Below are 17331 nucleotides of genomic sequence, written 5' to 3'. Positions count from 1 at the left end.
TTTATCAGAATGCCTTGTTTCAACTGGTGGGCCTGCATAGAACAAGAAAATATGTTTGTGTTGACTTCATCTTAAAGCAGAAAAAGTCAGCCGTTTTTATCCATCTCAGGGGGCGGCCATTTTGTCACTTGCTGTCGACTGAAAATGACATTGCAGTTGCTCAGGGCTCCGGTAACTACCAATTGCAGTTAACCTGTTTTCTGACACCGAGCCATGATTGGTTGTTACCTAAACCTTGAGCAACTGTGATGTCATTTTCAGTTGACAGCAAGTGACTAAACGGCCGCCCCCTAAATGGCTGGATTTTATTACTGAACTCATATTCCACAAACACAATATCAATTAGAAGGCCGTGTTTAGATGAGTGGGGTTACATAGAGCATATTATTGTAAAGAAAACATTTGGGTTGACTACCACTTCAAATAAACAAACAACTGTTCAAACAACTGTTAGCTATCGAATAAAACACACTAACTCAAGAGGCCCCTGCTCAATGGATTCACATCTATACATGATATCAAGTCATCAATGCTGCAACAGCGCTGTGTTCTTCATAGCAAATAAACCGATAAAGCACTAAACGGTTCTTTTCCCCTTCAGAAATTGCAGATGCAACAGGAGAATGCTGCAATGAGGCACAAGCTGCAGAACGTCAAGGAGCAGGCTGAAATCGCCCAACAGGCCATCAGAGACCGAGATGAGGCCATTGCCAAGTCAGTCATCCTTAATGCTGAATCTTCTTAAAACCAACGATCCTATTTGTACTGGGTGTCAGCAGATCCTTTGAAATCCTTAAAAAGCCCCAAACTCCAAAGTTGAGGCCTTATTATCCTTAGTGATGTCAGTTAATCCTTGAATCCGCTGTTCACATGTCTTCCAAATACCACAAACGTAATCCACAACATTGCTATATTTTCATTGGACAACGCTGTAAAGAATTTGAAGAAGGGTGTAATGAGTGACTTTTTTTCGACCCAAGATCTAATTTTCACTTACTTATATAGTCACTTATTTCCTAATTTCTCCCAAATTTATTGATAAAATAGAAAATGACACCTCTTTTCATTTTCCTGATCAAAAAAATATATAAAATGAAATTGTTAGTGAAAACATGGCCATCCCGGCCCCACCGTCCCTTTAACAAGTAGGAAACAGAAAAATAAACAAGATACAAGATGGGTAGATCTATGAGTTTGAAAAAGGTAAATCACTGCCTGGGAAAACAGAAAAATGTGATTTTGCAGTGTGTGTTTTTAAAAAAAAAAAAACGTTTTGTGGACATGAGATTGATGGTGTGCATAGGTTGTAGTGTACAATAATGCAAAATATATAACAATAATAACATCTTTTTTTTGGGGGGGGGGGTTGGCAATCGTGGTATAAACCGTTTGTTTAGATGTGCTACTGGCAGTTCTTGAAGAACTTACAAGTAACATGTCTCTACACTGCATTACGTCCAACCCTGAATGATTTTCCGTACCTTACTGATTTGTTGCAGGAAAACCCTGATGGAGGCCGAGTTGGTCCGGAGTAAAAACGAAATGATGTCTCTGAACAACCAATTGTTAGATGCAATTCAGCGTAAACTGGAGCTTTCACAGGAGTTGGAGGCCTGGCAGGTAAGGTCTCCATTTCTCTTCTGACATGGATTCTTTTGGGCTGTTTACACTGAAACACATTTTGACCATTTGTCATGTTACAGTGATGTTTTGGAGACAAGTTCTTGACAATGACACTGTGATTGTTTTTCCCGAAATGGTCATCTGTGCAAACACAGGACATGCATGTTTGCTTATGTTCAGCCTGGACCGGTGCGCAGTCAAAACAATGATGGGGGCACACAGAAATGTTGTGGAGTTTGTACTTGTAATGCTTCTCCTACAAAGTGCACGTATTGTATACTACACCGCTACTTTAATGAACAGAACAGTCACATAACTTAGACATGTGAGAAACTCTAAAGCCATACAGGAGCAGATGAAAGGTGTTCATCATATTGTTTGTGTGCTTGTAGTGTTTCTTTACATTGCCATCTTGTGGTCCAGCGTTCATATTACAACTTTCCCAGTCTCGTGAGTAAGCCCTGGTTCAAACGATAGGGGATGGAGGCGTGGCTCAACGTGGATTAAATATAAATGTTTGACTCCGCCCACATGGATTCTCAACATCGAAGTGCCTTTTTTTTTTTTTAAACTATTTCCTTGGCGGCTTTTATGATGCGCTGTCTCATGGCGTCACTTTTTTTAAACACGTAATTTCATATTGACAGTTGCAAACTATAAACTCACTAAAACCCAAATACTAACCTCAAGCATACACGGAGTGTGCACTCTGCTGGGGTCACGGGGTACTGCACATCACAATTATTTCTAAGTGGAGGACCCTCCGTTCACCGAGAATGGACGTCAAATAGTCGTTACGACCACTTCTGTGAAACAGTCATAGCGCCGCCCCGACTGACTGAGGTTTGAGAATTTGTAATGTTTGATGTTCAATAAAGTTTTAAAAAGTAAGAGTGGTGTCATAAGACGGCGCATCATTAAAACGTCCAGGGAAATAGTTTTAACCCCCCCACACACAAAAAAAAAAAGAGGAAAAAAGAATGTGCTTGGACTCCGCGTGGGCGGAGTCAAACGTTAAGGTGTAGCCAGGGCTACTTGGAGTCTTGTTGCTGATTGTCATCCCACTTTTGTCACAATTGTCTTGCAACAGTATGTTACCCTTCTGCCAGTATCAAATACTATAGTTCATAATCAGTTTTTTATTTTCATTTTTATTTTTTTATCCCTAACAAAAAATGGTATTCTGATTTTGTGGAGCTTTTCAAGTAAAATATTGTCTGTCCCTCACATGTCTTAAGCACTAAACATAGATCAAATATCATAACGTGGATCGACAAAAAAAATCCCAAACTCATACCACAGTTTAATGACGTTTCCCTTTCCCTTTGTGCATGTAACACCCACTTACACATCCATTTTTTTTTTCTTCATAAAACCACACAACGCACTTCTAACCTCCTTCTCGTTGTCAATTTTTCTCCGATCTTCCCTAGGACGACATCCAGATCGTCATCAACCAGCAATTGAGGTCGCAGCAGCAGTCGGAGCAACCTCAAAAGAAGATCACCTCACAAGGAATGTCATTCTTCCGCAAGTCCAACCGGACCACTTTCCCTTGGAATGTGGACGCCAATCAGGACAAGGCCCAGTCGCAGTGGCGGGACTGGTTAAGACGAGGCAAAGGCGCTTCATATAACAAGTAAATCACTGGGGGAGAACCAGTCGAAAATGATGGAAGGATGGCGAATGTTTGATGAAAAGCAGCCATAAAGACACTTGTGATCACAGATTCTTGTGATCAATTGAACAAAAAAAAACACATTTAATGTAAAGCTACTGTGACCAACCCTGGAACACGTTGTTGTTTTTTTCCCCCCCTCATAGCAGTTTTGCTTAAGATTGTAAATATTGTTTATCTTTGAAATTTTGATGATTTTGTACAAATGTATTTGCATTGTTGCTTTATATGATGCATTTCAAAGAGGCAGCTGGAGTTTTGCTGTTGTGAATTAATGAAAAAAGACGGGCCAGGGAATAAGTACTGAACAATGCCTTTGTACTGTAATTATCTTTTTTTTTTTACTTTGCAAGTTCGATGTACAAGTTACATTGTCTTCTCCTCTTAGCTTGCCGAAAGCACCGTTTGTATTTGGACTTCTGTAAAAATATTTAACACATTCAAGAAGTCAATCTTTTTGTTTACCCATATAACCATGCCATGTTCCGTTATGGCATTGTTTAATTCAGAATGATTTCTGATTGTCATATCTAAAAAAACCTTTGTAGTGTGTTTGGTCATAAGGAGAGAAGGGTAAGTTTTGTGCTAAGTGTTCCTCTCTTTCTGCAATTATTAGTAATAGTAGTTGTACTTATTCATCCCGCCAGAATGCGCTGATGTCATCCCATGTACCGTTCAAATCCTCTAGGGGGCGTATTTGCATTACATATGTGGGGTTGCGATGATGTAATGTTTCAGCGAAGCTCTGCATTGCTGATCTCTGCCGAGAACATCTCTCATCATCATGGAATTACTTGTTCGAGTTCAAATTCACTACTTAAAAGCCCCACGTGGTCAAAATCCAATTTGTGGTAACGGGCAGGCCCCACGTGATCCATTTACTTCCTCCATGCTAAAAGGTTTGGAAAAATAAATAAATCTGATATAGAAAAAACGGATCTGTTCCTCAAGAATGCGTAAGATGTTTTTGTTTCACAAACAGGCACTGACACGTCAGAGTTGTCTGGCAATTCCAATGTTTTTATTTACATCGTATTTCCTTAACAAGTCGAGTTATAAGTGCATAGTCATGAGGTGAGCATGGGCAGCATGATTACAGAGAGACAAACAGGGTGACATTCGGAGGAACATTAGTCCAGGAAATCTGGGTTGCATGTGCCGTATGAATGTTCAAACGACCATATTGTTGGAAGTAGAATGCAAACACGTAAGAATTGTACATGTTGTGTTTAAGCAGTATGCTGAATGACACGAGCAGTCTTTGATAGCTTGATTACAATAGAGAACATTTAAGAGTGTTGTAAAGTCGGTTTTTTTTTTTTTTCATCCTCTATTCTAGTAGTTGAGATTCCCGTTGAAGTGCATTGATCAGTGATTTGATCTTTGGATTTGAATGGAATGTTGGGAGCAGACTTGGCAGTGTGGTCAATGATGAAGGAGGCTGCATGCAGAGTGGTACAAATCAGTTGTTACAGTGATCGTTTCACTATATTTCATGTGTGTTAGTGTAATATTTGGGCAGTCATGAGACTCCTGGACTGGCAGTTGGAGCTCCAGCTGCTGTGGCAGTTTAAACAATTTACTGTAAGGAAACGTAGTCTACGAAATTGTTTTGCCATATTAGTTATATGGCAAGGCTTCTGCCCATAGCTGTCAATTTATAGTGATTTTATCCATACATGTTTTTTTTTTTTTTTTTTTGTGGTCCCTTTCCCTAATAACCGTACAATTTAGTACAAACGTTAAAAAATGTTGTGGCACAGATGTGACAAGAAACAATCTGACAGAAAGAGCCACAAAAGTAATTCCTATCACTTGCACAAGAATGTATAATGCATTATTACACTTGTATTATAGCCAAGTATACCGTATGTGAAAACACGACTTTTTGCCTTATACAATATTTTATCTGTTATGCGCACATTTAGTTGATGAACTAATTGAGTTGAGACAACAGGCCTCTCATGCCAACTTGACTAGATGGATATATTACAGCATTATTATACTTAGTACTGTAGCAAAGGTTGTACACAGTTAGCTGATGAGCAATCGTGTCGTCGTTTGCGGAAAGACAGAACGGGTCAGAATGAGTAAAGGGACAAGGGGTGAGGGCGTTTGCGTTCACAGATGACATCATTAAATATTAATCAGGTCTCACATACTGTATGACATCATTCAATATGACTATTTTGGTGTAGATGTAAACATTGCCCTTCCAGTGATCATCATCATCCTTTCCTCTGTTATAACAGTACATCTTGCCAGTATATGTTATACAACTGGAAAGTCTGTTAATTTCCCTTTTAAAGCGGAAGTCAACCCCAATTTTTGTTTCAAGAATATGTTCTATGCAAGCCCACTAGTTGAAACAAAGCATTCTGATAAATATTGCGTTTGTGGAATAACAGTTAATCCACCCGTTTTTAGCCATCTATGGGGGCGGCCATTTTCTCACTTCTGTCGACTGAAATGACAAAATGGCCGCCCCCCTTAGATGGCTAAAAACGGGTGGAGTTTGCTGCTTAACTCATATTCCACAAATGTAATATTAATCAGAATGCCGTGTTTCAACAAGTGGCCCTGCTGAGAACATATTCTTGAAGAAAAATGTGTTTGGTGCAAGTGCACCCATATAAAATGTTGCTAGAATTTTGATACAAGATCACAACGACAACCAAATTGGCTTTTTTTCTTTTTTTGTTCACAACACAAAAATCGGAAACAGAAATGTGTCCAGCAAACAGACTTAATACTTTTGTGCGCATTACGTTTGATGTATGACGAATATTCAACTCCACCATACTGCCTCTTTTGGGATGTTTGTACCCTCATCACATCAGTTGCTTGTGTTTGATGTACTTTCATGTGTCATCAATGATATCACACACAAAACATATAACTGTAATTACAAAACCCGCTATTACTGTTCATTAATCGGCTACTTCATACAAATGGTGAAAATGTCGTGTAAATAGTGGGTCAGCAATTATGTGTGCTGCCAAAGTAATGGCAAAGTATTACAAAATACATATTTGATTGAATAAGTCTGTTCCAGTACATTTGTTTGATCGTATCTACGGAAAGTGACAGAACAACAGACTTTACGATATTGCATTTTGACATTCACTGCTAGATACATTCAATGAGACAAAGCTGTTACTGTTAGAGTAAGGCAATGTTTTCTTTTAGTTGATTACATTGTGAATTAGATATCGATGGCACTATCTGTAACTAAACGTATTCATTGTAGGGTTGTCGTTTATCAAGTAAAGTGAGAGATCACTAGTGTTGTTTATTGAGCCGTAACGTCTTATACTTCTTCAATCCCAGAAAAATAGTAATCGGTATGTATCGGATTCAAAGCAGATATGTCCAATATGAATATATTCAATGCATCGGCCCACTCAGACGCTTTACCGGAGTGCCTAAAATTGACAGTACCTTCGACAGGCTTTGTGTCCCGACACATTTCTAAAGTGCCCTTTACCATATTATTGCATAACCATTTCTTTATTATTGCTTCCAGAGTGAAAAATGTGAACAATAAAACAAATCTTGCATGGCTGTTGACACATACTAAAAGTGAAATACGACGAATTTAATTTTCAGATTTTTGGATCGTTTTCTAATTGTTTCATAATAAAATAAGGGTGGATTTTAGTTGATTTGTGCAGCCACTCCTCAACAGTGGTAAAGTGCTGTATTGTTTGTGTGCAAGGCCCGTGCACCACTCACTGGTATGTGACCACTTAAGTATGAGTGTGAATGTGTGTAGCACTCAGCTGTCCTGTTTATCCCATGCATGTGTGAGGGTGTGTGGCAGGTTATGTGCGCCAACTTCTCAAATTACCTCTGGTAGAGTTGCATAGAGGGCACAAGGTGGAGCGGCTAATAGCAAGATGACACTGATATAAATCTGTCCCTTTCCACTTTTTTTTTGGACTACAATATTGTGACATTCTAAAATCATTTTTTGTATAATCACACCTCTTAAATCTGTATCAGGCTTTTTATCTTGTGGATGTTCCTCCTAACTTTACTATGTAGGAACATTAGAGCGGCACTGACCGGACAATTGTGTAAAGATTTCCGGCGTCTATGTGACAGACTGACGGATGCCCGTTTTGCACGGGCGCCTGCCTATGAAAATAGGGCACTCATTCGCATTTAACTCATCATATTAGTGATTGTGTTGAGGTGCCCCAAAATGTGTTTGTGGGGCCTATACTAAAGTGTTACTTACTGGTAATTGAGATATTATATTTTTTCCCATAGATGTTTTTTTTCTCTCTCAACTGAATATCTATCTATCTATCTATCTATCTATCTATCTATCTATCTATCTATCTATCTATCTATCTATCTGTCTATCTGTCTATCTGTCTATCTGTCTATCTGTCTATCTGTCTATCTGTCTATCTGTCTATCCGTCTATCCGTCTATCCGTCTATCTATCTCCTTTGTAATCGTAACCAATTCAATTGCTCCAATCGTTTTCTGTCACCCTAACTTGACAGCCATGATTTATGAAGGGTTATTTATTTGCATCCTCCTGAATTCACACAAAATGTTCCTCCTGTGCCATACAACATCAGAGCTGGGCATCGCCTAACCGCCACCGCGTTCCGTCATGCATATTTAATCGACCACGTGGTCACGGTCCAGCCCTCGTCGGCGACAGCCAATCGCCGCCGAGAACGTGATTACTACGTCACAAGCAGGCGCCGCACGAGCAGACACGCCGCCAAACAAAGAAAATTATCAAACAAAAACAACGGACAGACACACACACACGCAGCGTGGTGATCGGGGAAATAAAAACAATATGGAGCACATACCATTGCGTCTGCGGGACCGCAAGGTACACAACACTGTTTTATTTTTTCCTTACTCGGCTGCGTGTTAGGAGTATTTTTTATTTTTTCCTTACTCGGCTGCGTGTCAGGAGTGTGACACCTGCGTGTGACGTGGGTACAGATTAAGTACCAGCTCTAGACAACATATACACGTATGGAGCTTTCTAAAATGCAAGCATGCTAAAATGAATAGACCAATAAATCTATTGACAATTCAGAAGCAGCATGAGTCATTTCATTCTCATTAGGGAGCTGGGTAGTCTAGGGATTGTCTTGGGTGAGGGTTGAGTTGCGTACTTGCCTCCTCCCAAAAATGCATTTTCGGTTATTTAACCCTCCTGTTAACAGAGAGAGAGGAGAACCAGAGCAGGCACCTGTGTTTTATAATCCAAAGCGATAAATAAATAAAAAAAATAATACCAAAAAAAAAAAAAAAACAAAAACTGAGAAGAACTGGATCATTCGTTTTCCTTAGGAAGCCCCGTTGTCAACTAGTCCGTAATCACTCAAAATGTACTTACACCATAGGTACATCTAGACCAATTTTGGAGGTGCTGAAGTACCCCTAAAGTAAACCACCCAAATATGAGATTTACTGTTAAAATGCAGTAGTTGATAGAAACGTAATATTTTGTCAACAAAATATACAGTAGGCTACCCCGCCCCTTTGCCCCAAAAATGGTTTGATCCACCTGATCCACTTCTTCACACTGAGGCGAGCCTAGCATGCGTGCGTGTAGAGTACACAAGTCTTCCACATGGAGTAGTTTGAGTGAGTAGCCCTAGCTTACTTTAATTAAACAAGGATGTATGGCAAATTTCTTAACTTCTGTTCATCAGTAACAACACATTATTATTATTATTACCAGGCCTAATGTCTACTGCATTTAACTGTAGCTTACTGTTTATGTTAGGTAGCAGTTAGCTCACCTTTTTTCTTGCTAAGAAACGTTACAGCTTGTCACGTATTGGGTTCAGGGTCACGTGAGCTGTATCCCAGTTGACTTTGGGTAAGAGTCGGGGTACACAATGGACTGGTCACCACTCAGTCACAGTACACATAAACCAGAAAACAATTCACAACCCAATTTAGGGTACTCAACTACCGGTAACTGGACTTGCATGTTTTTGGAATGTGGGAGTATGCAAAGAAAAAAAAAACACACACACACACCATTATAGAAAACATGCAAAGTCCTCACTGAAATGTCTGAGCCACGAATCAAACCCAGAACCTTTGACTGTGAGGCACACTTGTTATCCACATCCAGCACTGTGCTGGTCAGAACATTGGTTCTTACTCAAATTTAAATGCAGGTTTGGGAGAGGCATCACAGCTATTTTGTACTCTTCAATTATTCTAAAGTGAGCATCTTTCCTCGGTTTGATTAATGTTGTTCAGTTTCATATTGGCTCAAGACTAATCAGGAAAACGAATATACGGTATACTGATCGTCGAGTTCAGAGAGCGTAAGGAACTACTGGTGAGATTTTGTGAAATCTGCAGAACACTGCAGAGTTTGATGAGAGCGACGGTGAACACTGCAACAAATGGGCTGCCATGTAGGCAAGCGTGACCCAGCCTTCTGCAGACTTTTTTCATTCAAGCAATGATGTAACTGTACATTTGCATGGTGTGCTATTTAGCAACAAGGTAAGACAAGTCCATTCATTGAGAGAGTAAATTTGTTGTAACATATATACAAACGCACTACATTTTTGCTCATGCCTTTGGTGTTCCTTTGTTGTCAGCTTTGGCTCCTGTAAGTCCATTTTCCGTATTGTCGTTCCCTGAGGCGTTAACCAGGCACTCTTTACTGCAAGGTAATGGAGAAACCAAAGATTAGCATGCGGAGGCAGCAATAGCCACAATGAAAACTGTAATTATTACTGATCCACATGAATACATTTAGATATAAGCCCATACTAAAAACACTTGATGTAATTTCTGACTGCTGAGATTCAAGCTTCCATCTTATCATTTGCACAGATGTTATTGACTGAGGGGGGAGTTTTGTTTGGATATTTGTTTCCAATTTCACAGCCAAACACAATTTCTTCAACAGTATTGTATTTAGCAAAGACTCCACCATATAGCAATTTTTTTAGTTTTTTTTTTTTTATGCTGCCTGCTTACAAGCACACACAAATAAATACTACCAATCCCTTAAATACAACAGTGGTGAAAAAAGTATCACTTTGCAAATATCTTCCTGTTATGCAGTGGTTAACTTACCGGGTATGTTTATAAGTGAAGGAAATTAGAAATGTTAAAATGTTGCTTAAATAATTGCCTGTTATAAATGATTTATAAAGGCCATCATTTGAGCACTTAACTTTGTTACAGGACCATTTGTTTTGAGTTGAGGACAGTTTGAAAGCTAACAAGCGCTATGGAACTTGCGGAATTTGGCCTGTTTTACTGCCGCTTCTCCTCTTCACTTGACCCCCACCCCTCCCTGCTCAGAGAGAGAGCTAAGTCAGGCTGGAGCTGTGGAGGATTCTGCATCGACCATCTGGGACAGGTCCTAAGACGAACCACTACCCCGGAGGTGTTATTTCATTAAATGGACTCTCATGCTCAACTAACACTGCACAGCATAATATCAAGTGATAAATATTGTCCGCCCGGCATCCATTGCTGCCTAGTCACCCAGGAAGGGGGATCCCTCCATCTGTGATCCGCTCCCAAGGCTTCTTCCTCCCTACTATCATGTGAGTCTTCCCTCATTGGAAAAGTGTCGCAAGTCATTTAAGTCGTGCATGCTGTGATGACTTCCATTCACCATAGAGAACTTACTTCTTCTCATCATCCTTCAACAGGAATTGGACCACCAAGGCCTTTATCACCATAACAATGATAACTAAGCCAATGACTCCGCCCAACACGGAGACAATGATGACAGTTAAAGTGTTGTCAACCTCCGTCACTGTGGACAAAGAGACACCGGGTGAGAGGTGGTAAACAAAAAGAAAACAAAAATCAACGAAACGTCAATATGGTGCATACTTTGATCCACCACATAGAGGGTGTAGATAGTGCTGTGATTGCGGAACTTCTCTTTCGGGTTTCTTGCAAAACAGGTGTACTCTCCCTCATCTTCGAAGGTGATGTTCCACAGCAGGATAGAAATATTGTGGCTCTTGGAAGAGCCTACAAACTCGACTCGCTGGTGTTCCACTTTCACCCTGGGCTCCACACCTTCGCTGGGAACCACCCCGTCGCATAACTACTCGAACACACAAAGAAAACATCACTCGGTTAGGCAACGCAGAGAGGACCATTACGTTTATACCAATGCGCTGATGCTCGCGAGGTCCGTACCTTGTCCATAGTGCCATTGTTGTTATAATGCCAGCTGAAGTAGAGCTTATGAATGCCAATGCAGGAGGAGTAGGTGCACGGTAACAGCACAGTGGAGCCGTTCATTGCTTTGATTGATGACGCTTTTCCTGTTGACACCTCTAGTCCACGGACGTGCAGCACATCTGAATCAAAGACTGTGGGAGTAGGGCACACGAAACAGATCAGGGGCGCCGCCGCGGGAAATCATCAAATTTCACTTATGTGGCCCGAATAATGTGTCTTTTTTTTAATGTATCCATGCTAGTGACATATACTGACAGTGCAATTAACCTGTGTATCCAGCTGTTGGCATACAACCAAATACATGCTTTTTGTATTTGTAGGGTGAAGTCTGCATTTTGATCAAAGTCAGCTAATATGGACTCCAGCTCACCAGTGACCCTGATGAGGACAAGTGCCATTGAAAATAGACGGATGAATGATCATAATCAGCTCAGCTTCAGAAAACAGGTAAGCCGTGGTTGGTCGTTACCCGAGCCCTGAGCAACTGTGATGTCATTTTCAGTCGACAGAAGTGACAAAATGGCCGCCCCCAGAGATGGCTAAAGGCGGGTGGCTTTTGCTGCTTCATTCATATCCCACAAAGGCAATATTAATAAGAATGTCATGTTTAGAATAGTGAAGGCGCACAGAACATATTATTGCAAAAAAAAAAAATTTGGGGGCGTTGTCTTTTCTCTAACAGTTTAATAAAGCCTTGCTACTATTGCAAAAATGAATGACCCCTGGCTACTATTTGAGGAACTCCATCAATTTTCACTTTAATGTTGACAGGTTTTTATCAAAGTAAATGCCCGAGTCACAAGTACAGTATGCAAATGTAGCTGATGATGTAACCATCGTTGGGTATTGACAGAGTTGCGACTGGGCTCAAGGTGAGTTTGACTTCTTTCTGCTCTTGGTGCTGAAAAAAAAAAAAATTTGTAAACAAAGCAACTTTACCGTATTGTGATGAATGGATTGACAGACCAATAGGAAACAATACAATACAGACGACTGCAGTAATGCTCACATTATTACTCTGGCGTCTGCCTACACTTGAGTCCTATTTATAAACGCTGTCCTCTCTACACTGACCATCACGGGATCGCATTGCACTTTGCGCTAACTGGGATTAACACATGCACCTAATCTTACATGGTGTTTCAGAGCCGATGTTCAGTCTTTGTTTTTCTTCCCGTTCCAACCACAAAAATAAGACTGCAAAACTGCACTTTTTTTTTTTTTACAGTTTAAATGGCAAAATCTGTCCTCTTTCAAATGAAGTATTTTGCTGTTCGTAAATCCCTGTAATCTTTAGGTGTGTAAAAACAAATGTGTTTGCTATCATACCATGCTCATGTCTTCGTGGTTGTTGTTTGGTTCTAATTCTGCCTCCTGATCCTACCCTTTCATCTTGACTTCTAGTGGATATTTTTAGCTCCTGTCTGTAGTCAAGTTGACTCGTCTTCAATAGCAATGTGAGCGAGGGTCCACCGTATTCTTTTCTCTTTCTGGATCTTATCTCCTTTAATGGACTTTTACTTATCTTTGAGCTCTGGTCACTTTTAGCTTGCGCTTCTTGTTCTGAGAATGCATCTTGCACGGATGTTAGAGTGATAGAGGGAAAGGACCCCGCAAGGTGGTCTACTTGCATATTTTTAGAATGATATAGTTGTCTTATCAATGACCACTCAAGGATTCGAAATGTTTCCAGGATGGGAAGGGGTTTGAATGCCTGGGCTAGCATTTCCATCCATCCATTTTCTATAATGCTTGTCCTCACAAGGGTCACGGGTGAGCCTTTCCCAGCTGCCTTTGGGTGAGAGGCGGGGTATGGCCTGGACTGCTCACTGTTCACAATTTAGACCATTTAGAGGATTAAAAGAACCTAATGTGCATGTTTTGGAATATGGGAAGCAATACCCATGTAAAAACGGGGAGGGGATGGCATTTGAAGTCAAAAGAAAAATGGTAAATAAATGAAAATGTTTTGAATCATGGTTAATCCATAGGAACCTGGCTGTCACATGAAGTTGCAAAATTAGAAATTTGGTCGACATCGTGGAGAAAAAATGTGCCACCACTAGAAGTAGTGATGGGAAAATGAAGCTTCAAGATGCTTCATGAACCAGTTCTTTGTCTGACTCCTCTAGATGGCACTGTTGGTATCAAAACTGGATTTAAAAAATGTCAAGTCCTTTGACATTGTGTGCTTTCAGCCCTATGCTGAACAGAGGAGTCAAAAAATACCATCTAGAGGAGTCAAAAAAATACAACAACTGGTTCATGAATCATCTTGAAGTGAAGTTCCCCAAATTACAAGTTTTTGACGTTATGGGCAGTCGCTTGGTTGATTTTTTTTTTTTTTTCGCTTTACGTTGCGAGTGAAATTTTTGAGCGGGTTTCGGATACGCCGCTGTGAAAAAAGTGGAAAAAACAAAAGCCAAAGTCAATAATGCACTTTTAGCCATTTATTGAATAGTACAAAGTGTCAAACAAACAAATATGAAATGAGAACACTGGCAAGCAGCTACAGTAAATCAAAACCCACGTCCAGATGCTTACGGAGACTATCCAGCCATCCTGATACCACTCACTAAGTCACGCCCCTTAAAGGCACACATTTGTTGTTGTGATTTTCGGCTTGTACAGTAATTCCGCTTTACAGTAAACAACTGATTTATTTCTTTAAATTTGCTTTTATCATGTTTTTTTATGATTTCATACAATACAGTGATATATTTATTTTTCAAAAACATATGATAAAATATTGCGGCAATTTTGCTGGCTCAAATTGGATTATGGATGTTCCGTTAATTTCAGTGGGAAATATTGATTTGATTCAAGAGTAAAGAGCGTTAGCTCCACTGTCAAAGCAAAACATCAATATCTAAATCAGTTCAGCTAATGGAACAAAATGCAACGTTTAGTATGTCTTGTCCTTGACTGATAGTCAAGGTGATGTGTTTTATTTAAGTAGGCCACACATTGAGGGGTTAATGTATTTCCGAACAAACCCACAGAGAACCGGCCGAGGACACAATTACCACGCCGAGAGAGTGAGGTGAGGGAGTGCTGCTGGGAAGTATGGAAAAGAAAGGGTAGAAAGCACCAACCTCCCCCCGCAACAAAAAAAAATGGGGCATGTCCATTGCAGATCCGAGATGAAGGTATGTTGAATGGGAATCTGTCCGCATTTTTAAAGACTGTCTTTTTTAAAATATATTATTTTTAAAAAAGTATATGGGCCCTATTTTTGTAGACAGACGCACGTGCGCTTGGCGTAAAAACTGCTGCACCTTCATTTTCGACTGAGGGCGTTTTCTATTACATGCCCCGACGCACCTGGCAATTCAGTGACAGAAAGTAGACTATAATTTAGAGCAGGTAAAAACAGGTCTAAGTTGTGGTGCAGGTGGTGTAACGTGATTTGGGTGGATTTGATCCAGGAATCTGTGCTCCTCTGACAGGTGTGGTGGAAGTCATCGTATGTCAGTCATAAACATGACAACAGTGTGCATCGGACCCTCTGAATCATTGTATAAATCAATTCATTAAATGCATTATTATTATTATTAATAATAACATATTTATTATATTTTTAAAAGCATCCACCTGATGTGTGTGTGTGTGGATGGGGACTGTCACAGATGAACGATCAGGGGTTGAAGGCGATATCCAAGTGTCCATTTTATAGCACCCAACTTTACAACATCCACAAGTGGAGATCTTCTTGCAGTTCCTTATAAACATTCTTTGCGTGCCAATCGCCTGCATTGACTCCAGCGAGTGAGTCCGTCCATTCCATTCCATTTAGACCGTGCACCTCACCTTGGCTGAATTTAAAAGGAACGCTAGGAGCCGCTTGGGTTGGCCGAGAATGAAGTCAGCTGTGTTCACTCCCACAACGGCGCAAATGACCATTTTCTAAATAATCCCACCTACCAAAATACCAAAAGAAAGAAAAACTCCATCCACACACACACACAATTAGAATGCACTTTGCGCTAGACTTGCGCCGGGCACAGAAATAGGTTATTTCCTAACCATCATATACACACCTGCTTGACAGAGCGGCCGTCCCAAGTCGACAAGCGCTAGCTACTGTAGTAAAACAAGATAGGTATTGTGTGATGTGCGGCCGCTTTAAGGGGCAAGGCAGGAAGAAGGAGAGCGACGGCACTAGCGTGAGATGGAGTGTTGTCGCTGTGTGCAAGTTGAGCACATGATTAAGAAATTTGGCTCCACAGATCCAGAGTGTCCCCTCACTCGTTCATGAAAAACAAGAGTTAGCCTTAAAGCCGGGTGTTCCTGACAGCCTTGGAGCTAGAACGCAGAGGGTCCCTGCACCTCGACCTGAACCTCAGGTCAGGAATGGCTAGAATAAGATTTTTGGGGCACGTTTCGAAGGTATGCAAATTAAGTTGATGTGAGTTGTACTGTGATGTGCCTATTTGAATTAGAAATTGCCGCACTGCTGTAAGATGTGTCAGATGTTTTTTTTTTTTTTTTTTTAAAGGGTGAGCCAGAACGTGACTAATGGGTCGGCCTTCTCCGACTGAGCACAATCCTCCTATCCCGACACATCGTATATTCAAATGAAAATGACAAACTGAATAATGTGAAGTTCAGATCTTCCTTAGACAACCACAATCATACCACATTCTTAATATTCAATAAAATACAAAAAAAAAAAAAAAAAAACTCAAATTAAATATTTAATAATAATTTACTTTAAATTTAAAAATATATACAGTACAGTATTTTTTCATGAATCTCACTGGGTGGGCAGTCTGTCAATCTGGATGAGCCTGTGCACACCCTGGCCCATGGGAAGACCTGCCAATAGGACATCAGTAAAATAATCTATGAACATATCAACCCTCTCTGGCTCCCATCTTGTGTTTCCTAAACTGATTCGCAAAAAAACCACCACACCTGAGGAAAATACAACCAATCAGAGACAGATCCTCAGGAATTTGGACAGATCCCGAGATAACAAGGTTGACCATGATTCGCCTGTTGCCTCATAAAATTATTCTAGAGGAAGGTCCTGTGGCCAGAGGTGTGTTCAGAGCTAATTTGTTCCAATAATAGGGTCCAAAATGGGTTGGGGCAGACCAAAAATCTTCATGTCGATGGGGAAAAACGACTACTCTCTCTGTGAATTGCGACATCTAATGGAAGAAATCATTTAGGCATCTGTCCATTTCTGTGACTCATCCAACTCAGCATAATTGTACTAAATCCAATCAGCCTAAAAAGGCTAATGATATGGACCGTGACCTCACATATGATGTCGGCACGTTTTGCACCTGAAGGTGTGGGTAAGCCCTAAAGTTTGGACTTGGAGGTATGGATTTACTGTGCTGGCAATGAGCCATCCACCTTTCATACGATTAGTCTGACACAGAGCAAGTCAAATATGCTGCGGATGACAACAAATACACTTAACACCAGCAACACACGGAAAGTTACAAAACAACAGCTCATTCACTGCCAGACATTTTCAGACCCACTTTTACCCTAACGTTTGAAAAAAAATAGAAATCAATTCCTGGGATCGAATGGCTAGACTGTGAAAAGACAAATAAATCCGTCGATGGCAGTGAATGAGTTAAGGTAGATGGAGTGAAGTCTAACTCACCCAGCAGCAGCGCAAGTAGCAAACCTGGCACACTCCAGCCGGCGTTGTCCAGTGACGCCATGACACTAATCTTGTCCGAATCCTTCTGTTTTTCCCAATTCTGAATGATGTCCTTGTCCCGTCACAGTTGACTTCAGGCAAAACCAAAATGCGTCTTATAGGTCTTTGGCGGAAGGTG

At 40.5% G+C, this 17331-nt stretch overlaps 2 protein-coding genes and 1 long non-coding RNA gene across 7 annotated transcripts in view; 2 read left to right on the top strand and 1 right to left on the bottom strand.

The window, feature by feature from the left end:
• The window catches only part of LOC147144487 (BICD family-like cargo adapter 1), a 15208-nt gene extending 10908 nt beyond the window's left edge, over nucleotides 1-4300 (top strand). Inside the window, exons 7-9 of the mRNA XM_086035009.1 lie at nucleotides 602-714; nucleotides 1500-1620; nucleotides 3057-4300. Coding sequence (XP_085891135.1) covers nucleotides 602-714; nucleotides 1500-1620; nucleotides 3057-3266 — 444 coding nt within the window. The 3' untranslated portion in view covers nucleotides 3267-4300. The remainder of the gene's footprint in view (nucleotides 1-601; nucleotides 715-1499; nucleotides 1621-3056) is intronic.
• Nucleotides 4301-17331, bottom strand: LOC147144486 (sodium channel regulatory subunit beta-4-like). The gene is made up of 5 exons (XM_086035010.1): nucleotides 17154-17331; nucleotides 11483-11658; nucleotides 11168-11387; nucleotides 10958-11087; nucleotides 4301-9974 (listed from the first exon to the last, which is right to left on the bottom strand). The coding sequence occupies exons 1-5, from the start codon at nucleotides 17212-17214 to the stop codon at nucleotides 9881-9883; spliced, it is 681 nt and encodes a 226-aa protein (XP_085891136.1). The 5' UTR covers nucleotides 17215-17331; the 3' UTR covers nucleotides 4301-9880.
• The window catches only part of LOC147144484 (uncharacterized), a 32415-nt gene continuing 23955 nt past the window's right edge, over nucleotides 8872-17331 (top strand). Inside the window, exons 1-6 of one of the 5 annotated variants that reach the window (XR_015087368.1) lie at nucleotides 8872-8929; nucleotides 10505-10709; nucleotides 10807-10872; nucleotides 10981-11108; nucleotides 11848-11974; nucleotides 14530-14676. This is a non-coding gene — a long non-coding RNA (uncharacterized LOC147144484). Of the gene's footprint in view, nucleotides 8930-10504; nucleotides 10873-10980; nucleotides 11109-11847; nucleotides 11975-12298; nucleotides 12400-14529; nucleotides 14677-17331 lie in introns of all 5 variants that reach the window. The other 4 variants (XR_015087367.1, XR_015087370.1, XR_015087371.1 and 1 more) reach the window with 4 other exon arrangements.

The sequence above is a fragment of the Filicampus tigris genome, chromosome 7 (genome assembly GCF_054856515.1).
Source record: "Filicampus tigris isolate MCC_2025a chromosome 7, RoL_Ftig_1.0, whole genome shotgun sequence".
Taxonomy (NCBI): domain Eukaryota; kingdom Metazoa; phylum Chordata; class Actinopteri; order Syngnathiformes; family Syngnathidae; genus Filicampus; species Filicampus tigris.
Note: the sequence above shows the minus strand (reverse complement) of the source record. Positions and strands in the feature narration are given on the sequence as shown.